The sequence below is a fragment of the Herpailurus yagouaroundi genome, unplaced genomic scaffold, assembly GCF_014898765.1.
Source record: "Herpailurus yagouaroundi ecotype Mexico unplaced genomic scaffold, PumYag 186, whole genome shotgun sequence".
Taxonomy (NCBI): domain Eukaryota; kingdom Metazoa; phylum Chordata; class Mammalia; order Carnivora; family Felidae; genus Herpailurus; species Herpailurus yagouaroundi.
This window is the reverse complement of record NW_024412417.1, coordinates 48273997-48285053: the sequence shown is the minus strand read 5'-3', so window position 1 is coordinate 48285053 and position 11057 is coordinate 48273997. Positions and strand designations below refer to the sequence as shown.

General features: G+C 66.7%; 1 protein-coding gene across 4 annotated transcripts in view; it reads left to right on the top strand.

Moving 5' to 3' along the window:
• The window catches only part of FAM83H (family with sequence similarity 83 member H), a 13593-nt gene extending 4304 nt beyond the window's left edge, over positions 1-9289 (top strand). Inside the window, exons 1-5 of one of the 4 annotated variants that reach the window (XM_040494664.1) lie at positions 95-2446; positions 3017-3478; positions 4313-4477; positions 4552-4676; positions 4879-9289. In XM_040494664.1, the coding sequence (XP_040350598.1) occupies positions 3032-3478; positions 4313-4477; positions 4552-4676; positions 4879-7633 (3492 nt within the window). In that variant the 5' untranslated portion in view covers positions 95-2446; positions 3017-3031 and the 3' untranslated portion in view covers positions 7634-9289. Of the gene's footprint in view, positions 1-94; positions 2907-2991; positions 3479-4312; positions 4478-4551; positions 4677-4878 lie in introns of those variants that run through there. The other 3 variants (XM_040494663.1, XM_040494662.1, XM_040494661.1) reach the window with 3 other exon arrangements.
• Positions 9290-11057: the final 1768 nt, after the last annotated feature.

Genomic DNA, 11057 nt, shown 5'->3' with positions numbered 1-11057 from the left:
GGGCCGCGGGAGCGCGGGGGCCGGGCCAGGTGGGCCCGGGCGGGGAGCGGAGGGCGCCGAGGCGCGCGTGTGCCGGGGTGGACGGGCGCGCCCTCGCACGACGCCGGTCCGGCAGGGGCCGAGTGGGAAGGGGCCGGGTGGGGGTGGGGGTGGGGGTGCCGAGGCCATCCGCGCTCGCTCCCTCCCTCGCGGCCTAGCTGGAGCCTGGGGAGAGTGCCGGGCCCTGCCTGACCCCTTCCCTGGGGGCGCCTGGGCCTGGGGACGGCTGGGGTGGCCCAGGCGGTCTGGTTTCCTGCGTGGAGCGTAGGGAGAGCGGGAGGCCCGCGTCCCCTCGCGCCCGGAGTCCCGAACTGGGGCGGGTGGAGGGGACGCCAGGCCTGGGCGGTCGCTGACTCCTTGGGTGCAGTAATCCCTTTCGGTCCTGCGGGGCACACCCCGAAAACTACGACTCGCCAACTTCCAGTCTGTGAGTCCCATCGGGCCGACCCCCGTCCCCCTCCCGCGCCCCCGCCTCCATATGCCTAACGCTTCCACCTGCTTCCTGCGGTGAGCCTCCCGCACACGTCCGCACGGAGCCCGGGGTCACCTCCTGTGCATTAGCCCCAGAGCCTTTCCTCCTTCCCGTCGCTTAGAAAACCCACCTCCTGCCCAGGTGGGAAGGACCCACGCTCTGAAAGCTCCTAGAGCCCTCAGGGCCCTGGAGGATTTGTGGGCCTTGTGTCAGAGGTCAGAGGTCAGCAGCGGAGGTGCAGATCCCTGCTGAGTCATGGGCTTGGGTGGGATGGGGCCCCTCCCTCCCTTAGGGCAGGCCTGCGGAGGAGGACGACGGGTTCCCCAGAGGGGGCTGGAGAGCGGCCTCTGCCCGGTCCACAGTTCAGGGGTGCGCAAAGTGAAAGGACTAAGGTCATTGGATTATGGATGTATTACGGCGTGAGGCCATGCAGTGGTCACTCAGGATGGGCACCCCCTTCCTGGTGGGCCCTGGCGGATGAGCTGGCTCCTTGTTCATCATGGGATTTCCACCCCCACCCCCCACCCCCATCGCAGGCAGCCTGGACAGGTTGTGTTGAATCCCCTTCTGAGTAAAGTGCAGGGGGCGGCATCCCTTCTGTGGTTCCCCACCTTGGGAAGTGCTCCCTCTCAAATGTAGTGAGCAGGAAAGTGCCCCCAAAGCCCTGCTTGGCCCAACACTGACCCCATACAGCCAGGTCCACAGTGTCTGCCCAGAACCACCCTCTGTCAGATACTGTGTAAGACACGCACCCCGGCCCCCAGCCCCGGGGTCAGGCACAGTGGGAGGCCCCACTACAGACAGGCCTGCACCTTGTTCCTTAACGTGGTCCTGCTATGAGGACAGCATGGGGATCCTGTATGTAACCACACCAGAGGGTGGTGCCCCCATGAGGGAGCGTCCGAAGAACTTTTCCTTAATACACCAGGTAGCATCTGCTGGATGTGGATGGGATGGCACACAGAAGTACCCCCTCCCACCTTTGGGTTAGCTTGTCCCCCACCCCAGGAGGTGGACAGGCCCCCCTACCTAACCTTCACATCATGCTCAGCCTGTCACCAAAGGGGGACAGGAAAGTTTCCTCAGGTCACCGCACACAACAGTCTTGGTCCCAATGTTCCCTGGCTGCCCAGTGACCCCATCCAGTCGGCGTCACCCGCCGCTCCTGCTGAGCAGGGCACACTGGGGAGTCTTGCAGGACCGGCGTCCAGGAACCCGTGAGCCGGGCGGGATCTGAAATCCAGCTCAGTCCCAGCCCCAAGTTGCAGCCCCGGTGGGGTGGGCAGTGCGTGGGGCTCTCCTTCCAGGGTATCCGGGCAGTTCTGCGATTGTGGATCCAAAAGCGGCCCCCACGTGGCCTTCCGGAGCTAATGGTAGCTCCTCCCAGCCTAGGTCCCCTCGGGCCCTCGGGGAACAGGTGGACTGGAGCGGGCCACGCCTGGCTTGGGTGTCAGTGTGAGGTTGGGGCAAGTGGTGAGGACGGGGAGGCACATTTGGAGCCCAGGATGAGCCTGACGGCCACAGCAAAAGGCTCTGATTTCATCTGGAACACAGTGAGAAGCAGAGCATGACCGGGGACTTGGGAAGACCACCGCTGCCCACATCTGCTGGGGGTTGGGGGGGGGGTGGCGCTTGGGAGATTTTATCTGGAAATAAATAGTGGCTAAAAACAGTGGAGGGGTGGGCCAGAGGGAAGCAAGTGGTCCCGGTGGGCAGGGGTCAGAGTTGGAAGGGCTGTGAAGTCCGTGAATGGGCTGTGGGGCTCACGGTGACCCATAGGATGGGGTCCCCCATAGGAAGTTCTTGAGCTTCACGCCGAGTCCTGGGACAAAAGTAGTGACGAGTTTGTGTGCTGAGCTCATGTTGGGCCAGGTGTGGTATCAGGTCGACCCTGACAGCTGCATTTTCCAGTGGAGATAATGAGCCAGAGAGGCAGTGAGTGGCCCTGGGTCCCCTCTCAGCCCCCTGCACTGCAGACAGACACAGGCGGGGGGCCACCCGACTGGTCGGTACACACAATGCCAGAGGCCCACGAAAATACATTAATGCCAAAGGCAGAAGGAAAAAGTGACTATAATAAAGAATCCAGTCTGGATCGTGTTTTCCTTGTAACAACAATCATAAAATACTGATTTTCTCCTATGGAGGAAGGGCCCACAAAGAGGTGCCTGGGTCACAGAGTTCCTAAAATAACCCCGAGCGGGGTCTGCGTGCAGCCGGAACCCCTGCGGGGAAACCAGGCTGCAAGCACTCCTGAGGTCCTGGCCGGAGCAAGGGCCCAGCCAGCACGGAACAACATGAGACAGGGCCGGGGGCGGGCCTGTGCCTGGGCGCTCTGCTGGCCTGCCCCAGCTGGGGGGCAGTCTGGGTCCAGGCGTGTCTGGAAGGCCTGCAGGTATGGCCTGCACTCCACCAGCCCTTTTCTACAAAGGGTGTGTCTGCTGGGGGGGGGGGGGGCGGGCACGGAGCCCCTGCCCCAGTAACGTGTCTCCCCGCCCCTCCCAGGCCGCTGGCCCCGACATGGCCCGTCGCTCCCAGAGCTCCTCGCAGGGGGACAACCCGCTGGCACCTGGGTACCTGCCGCCTCACTACAAAGAGTACTACCGCCTGGCGGTGGACGCCCTGGCTGAGGGCGGGCCAGAGGCCTACAGCCGCTTCCTGGCGTCCGAGGGGGCACCTGCCTTCCTGTGCCCTGAGGAGCTGGAGCATGTGAGCCGTCACCTGCGGCCCCCACAGCATGTTGCTCGAGAGCCCCCTGAAGGCAGTCCTCCCAATGTGGACATGGATGGCTCCTCAGGCACCTACTGGCCCATGAACTCAGACCAGGCAGTGCCCGAACTCGACCTAGGCTGGCCCCTGACCTTCGGCTTCCAGGGCACTGAGGTTACCACCCTGGTGCAGCCACCACCGCCTGACAGCCCCAGCATCAAGGATGAGGCTCGAAGGATGATCCGCTCAGCCCAGCAGGTGCGCTGTCGTGGGCTGGGTGGACCGTGGGGGAAGGGCAGCCCGAGCTGGACCCTGAAGCATGAGTCGGAGTGTGCAGGTGCAAGAAATATGAGCATGCCCAGCTTCGGGGGCAAGGGTGAGGCCAGGGTAGCTGGCCACGCCTTTCCAGCCTTCAAGCACCAGCGAGGGCTCCCTGGCTGACAACTTTTGGGGTCACCAAGGGTCTGGTTATTGCAGGCTGCATGCTGCACAGGCTTGCTTGCCAGTGGTCCTGGCCAGTGTCCAGAAACTCAGGGGCTCTGGGATGGCTGCGCACGTCTCCTGGTTGGATTTATGGTTCAGAAAAGTCTCTCTAGTTTTAACTTTGACCCAGCTGAGGGCTTCTTACCCCCACCAAACAGGTGGCAAACAGCAAAGGAAGCCTGGTAAATCTTGGAGGTGGGGGCCACAGGTCCTGCAGCTAAAGACCCCAACTGCCCTCTGCACCCCGGGCAGCACTAGAGCCTGGGCTCCGCCATCTATGGGGTGGGGTGGCGGGGGCTGTCGCAGGGCTTTCGTTTGCCTTTGCCCCTTCCCAGAAGGAGGTGGGCCCTCTGTGCCTGCCTAGAAGGCCCTGTCCGGCCATGATGGGCCACCCACCTGCCAGCAGCCCCACAGCCCCCCGTGATAGGCCTTTTCCTCCTGAGCCCTGTTCCCCGACAGGGTCCCTGCTCTCCTCTGGGACGGGCTAGAGGACAATTTGCAGTGTTTGTGGGAGATCCAGAGGCCCCCGTGCGGGCCATGCAGGTATGGCCAGAGAATGGTGGGGACAGCAGAGGGGTCTGTCCTCTGTCCCTAACTCGACCCCTGCAGGTGGTGGCCGTGGTGATGGACATGTTCACTGACGTGGACCTGCTTGGGGAGGTGCTGGAGGCAGCGGCACGCCGCGTCCCGGTCTACATCCTCCTGGATGAGATGAACGCGCAGCACTTCCTAGACATGGCCGACAAGTGCCGTGTCAACCTGCACCACGTGGATGTGAGTGACAGAGAGGGGGCGGGGAGGGAGGTGGGAGACTCCCGCGCACAGACCTGACGCCTCTCGCTCCCCAGTTCTTGCGTGTGCGCACTGTGGCGGGCCCCACCTACTACTGCCGCACTGGGAAGTCCTTCAAGGGCCACGTGAAGGAGAAGTTCCTGCTGGTGGACTGCGCCGTGGTCATGAGTGGGAGCTACAGGTGCGCCCGGCCCCGCGGCCCCAGCACCTCCCCACCTAAGGGCCTCCCCTGCAGAAGCCCCGGTCCCACAGCCCCTGACGCGCCTCCGCCCCGGGGTTCTGGTAGGCTTCAGGCTTCCGGGGCGGGCCGCAGGTGGGGGCTCTGCGGCCCTCGCGGCTGCTTGGCCCCGCCCCTGACCCGCTCCGCCCCGCCCCGCCCGCAGCTTTATGTGGTCCTTCGAGAAGATCCACCGAAGCCTGGCGCACGTGTTCCAAGGCGAGCTGGTCTCCAGCTTCGATGAGGAGTTCCGCATCCTCTTCGCGCAGTCCGAGCCGCTGGTGCCCTCGGCCGGGGCGCTGGCCCGCATGGACGCTTACGCCCTGGCTCCGTACGCGGGGGCTGGGCCCCTTATGGGCGGCCAGGTGACCGGGGCGCCGACCCCTTTCTCCTTCTCTAAGCGAGCGCACCTCCTGTTTCCACCGCCCCGGGAAGAGGGCCTGGGCTTCCCCTCCTTCCTCGACCCCGACCGCCACTTCTTGTCCGCCTTCCGCCGGGAGGAGCCCACGCGGATGCCCGCGGGAGCCCTGGAGCCGCACGCGGGGCTGCGGCCGCTGTCGCGGCGGCTGGACGCCGAGGCGGGACCGGGCGGGGAGCTCGCGGGCCCGCGGGGCTTCTTCCAGGCCCGGCATCTGGAGATGGACGCCTTCAAGCGGCACAGCTACGCGGCCGCCGACGGCGGGGGCGCGGTGGAGAACTTCGCGGCCGCGCGGCAGGTGTCGCGGCAGACGTTCCTCAGCCACGGTGACGACTTCCGCTTCCAGACCAGTCACTTCCACCGCGACCAGCTCTACCAGCAGCATTACCAGTGGGACCCGCAGCTGGCGCCGGCGCGCCCTCAGGGCCTGTTCGAGAAGCTGCGCGCCGGCCGCCCCGGCTTCGGCGACCACGACGACCTCGCGCTGGGGGGCGGGCCACGCTTCCCCGAGCTCGGCCCGGACGGACACCAGCGGCTGGACTACGTGCCGTCCAGCGCGTCGCGCGAGGTGCGCCACGGCTCGGACCCCGCCTTGGGCCCCGGGCCCCGCGGCCTGGAACCCGGCAGGGCCCCGCGCCCCAACCTTGGCCAGCGCTTCCCGTGCCAGGCGGTGGCGAGGCTGGGCCCGGAGGCCGCGCCCGACGCGGAGCCCGAGCGCAGGGGCGGCCCTGAGGGGCGGGCCGGGCTGCGGCACTGGCGCTTGGCCTCCTACCTGAGCGGCTGCCATGGCGAGGACGCTGCCGACGAGGGCCTGCCGGTACCCATGGAGGCCGAGGCCTACGAAGACGATGTTCTGGTGCCCGGGGGACGAGTGGTCCCCGGGGACCTGCTCCCCTCGGCCTCCCGCGGGCCCGCACTCTTCCCGGCCAAGGGCGGCGGCGACGGCCTGGAGCGCGAGGGCCCGGAGGAGGCGGGCCTGGCCAAGCAGGACTCCTTCCGCTCGCGCCTGAACCCGCTGGTGCAGCGCAGCTCGCGCCTGCGCTCCTCGCTGATCTTCAGCGCTTCGCAGGCCGAGGGCGCGGGTGGGGCCACGACGGCCACCGCCGAGAAGGTGCAGCTGCTGCACAAGGAGCAGACGGTCAGCGAGACGCTGGGCCCCGGCGGCGAGGCCGTGCGCTCCGCCACCTCCGCCAAGGTGGCTGAGCTCCTGGAGAAATACAAGGGCCCGGCGCGTGACGCCGGAGGGGCGGGGGCTCCGGTCACAGTCGCCAGCCACAGCAAGGCTGTCGTGTCCCAGGCGTGGCGGGAGGAGGTGGTGGCGCCGGGTGGCGCAGGAAGCGAGCGCAGCAGCCTGGAGAGCTGCCTGCTGGACCTGCGCGACTCCTTCGCACAGCGGCTGCATCAGGAGGCCGAGAGGCAGCCCGGAGCGGCCACGCTCACTGCCACCCAGCTGCTAGACACGCTGGGCCGGAGCGGCACCGACCGGCTGCCCTCTCGCTACCTTTCTGCCCAGGGCCGTTCCTCCTCCCCACAAGGGCGGGACAGCCCCCCGCTGGAGGGAGGCGCCCGCCAGGCGCCCCACGCTGAGCCGAAAGGGAGCCCCACCTCTGCCTACCCTGAGCCGAAAGGGAGCCCCACCTCGGCCTATCCCGAGCGCAGGGGCAGCCCCGTGCCTCCTGTGCCAGAGCGCAGGGGCAGCCCCGTGCCCCCCTTGCCGGAGCGCAGGGGCAGCCCCGTGCCCCCCGTGCCCCCCGTGCCGGAGCGCAGAGGCAGCCTCACCCTTACCTTCCCCGGGGAGTCTCCCAAGACTGGGACCGCGGAGGAGCCGGCCGGCGGCCCCATGGAAGTCCTGCGCAAGGGCTCCCTGCGCCTCCGCCAGCTGCTGAGCCCCAAGGGTGAGCGGCGTACGGAAGATGAGGGCGGCTTCCCAGCGCCACAGGAGAACGGGCAGCCAGAGAGCCCCCGGCGGCCGTCGCTGGGCAGGGGTGATAGCGCTGAGGCTGCCGCCGGTGACGAGCGGAGCCCGCGGGCGCGCATGACCTCCGCCACGGCCAATGCCTTGTACAGCAGCAACCTGCGGGATGACACGAAAGCCATTCTGGAGCAGATCAGCGCCCACGGCCAGAAGCACCGCGGGGCCCCGGCCCCGGGCCTGACTCACAGCAGTCCCGAACTAGGCCGCTCACCAGCTGCCGGCGGCCTGGCCCCGGACATGTCCGACAAGGACAAATGTTCTGCCATCTTCCGCTCGGACAGCCCGGGGACACAGGGCAGGCTGAGCCGCACGATGCCCGCCAGCGCGGAGGAGCGCGACCGGCTGCTGCGTCGCATGGAGAGCATGCGCAAAGAGAAACGCGTCTACAGCCGATTCGAGGTCTTCTGCAAGAAGGAAGAGGCCGGGGGCACGGGGGCAGGGGAGGCCCCTGCAGAGGAGGACACCAGGGACAGCAAGGTGGGCAAGTTCATGCCCAAGATCCTGGGCACCTTCAAAAGCAAGAAGTGAGTCTTCTGGCCCAGCAGTAGCCCAGGTCCAGGTGCCTGCGTCACTGCCACCCACCAGGCAGAGCACCTGCTCTCACGGGGGGGGGGGGGGGGGGGGCGGGGGGGGGGGGGGGCAGGGCCGCCCGCGGAGCACAGCCTGAGCCTGGCTCCGCCCCGAGCTCACCCAGCGGCGGGCCTGCCTTTTGCCTCTGGCCTCTCCCCTCTGGGGCTCCAGCCCCTCACTGCCCTGCGCCTCCGGCTCCATGCCCGCCCCTGTGCCCTGAGCCTCCCCCTTCAGATTCCTCTGCCTCCACCACCTGGTTGAGCTTCAGGTCCCCTATAGACCTTCATTCGCCTCAGGGCTTCATCTCCTTGTGCCTTAGGCCCCCACCTTTTGGGGGGCCCACCTCTTTCTGCCTCGGCCCCCATCTTCTTGGGGGGCCATCTATGCACCTCAGCCCCCCATTCTTTGGGGGCCTCACGTCTCAGGGCTTCCGTGTCTCAGGGTTCCCCTCTGCTCACTGCCTCCCTGCTCTGCTGCTGCTTGGTCCTCCTTTCCCGGCTCCCGGCAGCCCCAGCCCCTCTCCCTCAGCCTCCCCCCTCCCCAGAGCCCGGTGTGTCCCCCCCCCTCCCCCGGCCCATCACCAAGACAGGTGGCTCAGGTCTCACTTCCTGCCCTGCTCGCTCTCCTCACTGCCTCCCTCTCTGCCTCCTGGTACCTCCTGGTAGCCGCCCATCCTCTCCCTGTGGGGACAGAGCTGCCTGTGGGTGACGCGTGTTGGGGGTGGGGCCAGACCCAAAGGCGGTCCCTCAGGAGGCGCCGTCCTGTCTGCTGGGCCACCGGCAGATGGGGGCACAGAGGAACTGAGAGACCGCCTTGCCAAGAGGACTCAGGCCTGGCCACATCTGGCCGTGCTCCAGCCAGCACCTGGTGAGGGGTGAGAGCTCCGAGTTTTGCAGCACGAAACCCTTCAGGTGGATGAGGCCAGCCCGAGAAGGGCTGGATGTGGAGCGCCAGGCCAGTACTCACGGGTGAGGGTTCTGGTTCAGGTCCCAGCCGACCCCAAGTCCGCCCCGTTCTGGTTCCTTTCTTCTTTGTCACCAACCCACGAGATCGGAGTTTCCCTGCCGACCTTTCTTGTGTCTTTTTCACCTGTGGAGAGTGACTTTCGTTTGGAATGACACATTTTGGCACCAAATGCTGAGGAAGACCCCTGCTGTAAGTTTTAACATTGGGCAATTAGTGTTTGTGCCACAGTTTTGGGGGTTTAAGTATAAGAAATGGCAGTCACTCGGACCGGGGAAGGACTGGACACACGAGGTCACTGAGCAAAGGCAGTACTGTGACTCCACGTGGCAGGAGAGGGAGGCTGGGGGGGACAGTTGCTCCTCAGCAGCTCAGTCTGGTTACCAAAGCCACGAGCCAGGTGAGGTGACAGCAGGGACTTGGGGCCAGGCGGAAAAGGTCCCCCAGGAGCCAGATGCGCTGCGGTGCCCTTGGCCTGGCCGCACTTGCTGATAAGTCTGCTTGCACCCTCCTGGTGCCGGCCTGTTGCCAAGGGGGAGCCCTGGCAGCCTCCTGTGTGCGTCCCCTGCGTGGTGCCGAATAACATCTCAAATGTGACCCTGCACATTTGGTGTTAACAATAAAACACAAGATTTTCCAACACATTCCTAATACCTATGATTGCCCAGTTGTACGTTGCAAACTTTAGTCCTGTGAACTTCTCAGATGTCCCTCTGGACTCCGCCGCCCATCCCTGTGGGGACCACGGAAGACCCCCGCCTGCCCGCCTGTACCGCAAACACCTCTCGCCACATCCCCTAACCTCGAAGAAAGACTCCTTCCACCTCAGCCCTCTCCCGTGACCGTGATCGTGACCGGCTCCCCTTCAGGGCCAAACTGCTTTAGCCCACTACTCCCGCTCCCCACTTCCACCAGCCCTGCGCCCCCCACTGGTGCGCCCCTGGGGGGTCCGGGTCCCTGAGCCCCCACACACTTCCCAGCCTCCCCTGCACTGGGTGCCAGATGTCTGGACCTCTCAGGGCCCCCAGGTCTGTGTTCGCAGGGGTGGGCTTCCTGGGGCCTCGCCTGCTGCTTTCTGGGCTGCCGTGCCACTTCCCAGGGCCTCATCCACCCCCCTGTCCGTCAGCCGGGGACTCTAGGACCCCGACACGCTGCCCCCTCCATGGCTGGCTTACCTCCTCGCCGCCCCTCTTGGCCTCCTCCCAAATCCTGTTCTGCTCTCTCGTGGCCCCCCCGGCCTGGCCAGCTCTCCTGTGCCTCCCCCTGCGGCCCCCAGCTTTTCCAGGAGCCCACAGCTCCTGCTGCGGGCAGCCCCGCCCCCAGCACAGCAAAGGCCGCACCCTTTAGACTGGGAGCTGCCACCAGGCAGCCGGAAAACAGCCTCCCCTGTGTTCCAACCCCTGCCCAGGGTCAGGTGTGGTGCCAGGCACCCTGGAGCCATGAGACAGGTGCCCACCAGGCCCCTTGGATCTCTTCAGCTCCCACACCCTGGACCCACCCCCACCCCCCGCCCCACCCCGCCCCCCCCGCCCCCCCGCCAGGACAAACCAGCTGCCAGTCACTGTTGGTGACAGAGGTGGCTGGGGTCGGCAACAACAGCCAGTCAGGAGCTGTACCCCGTGGCACCACCCCAACATCTCTTCCACTTTTACTCTGGCTCACGGTCACAAATGCAGTCGTGGGATGGCTTGCATCCAGGCAGCAGGTGCACGAGCCCCTGCCCTTCCAGGAACCCCTGGGGACAGCGCGGTCCCTCTGATGGGCACCACGCAGTCCCCAGAGCATTTGTGGACAGAGGACGGGAAGCTGGACCCAAGGAGCCCCCCCCCCCCGCCCCCGGGCCAGCCTTTGGTGACATGAGCCTAGAGGGAAAGCACTGGGCGCTGGGCAGAGGGGGGCCACGCAGCTTCTCATAGACTCTGTACTAGACATCTGGGTTCTCGGAAGGGGGTGGACTCCGTGGCCTCGGAGGGAGTCCCTCACTGAGGACAAAAGATGAACAGGGAGACTGTGGCCAAACACGACTTTATTGGAGGAAGTGGCTGGGGGTGGGTGGGGACCTCTCCCACTCCCCCAGAGACGGCTGGACAAGCTCCCTGGAACTCAAGGGTGTGGGCAGGCAAGAGGGGGAGCGGGTAGGAGGGGGTGGGTAGCACGGGGCACTCGGGGGCAGATCCAGGGCTGGGCGAGGGACGCGGGCTGAGCACAGGAGCTAGGTCGCGGGCTGGGAGGGCGGCTTACGCGCGGGGCCCGGGAGCAGGAGCAGGCGGCCCAGCGCCGAACGGCAGACGGTACCGTAGGCTTGAGAACAGCCCCCGAGCGCGGCCCTCGCGGCCCCCTGCGCCCCCTGCCAGGCCGAGGCGCCGAACATCCTCCGGCCCGGCCGGGGCTCGGGCCGCGCATCCCCCGGAAGCCCGCG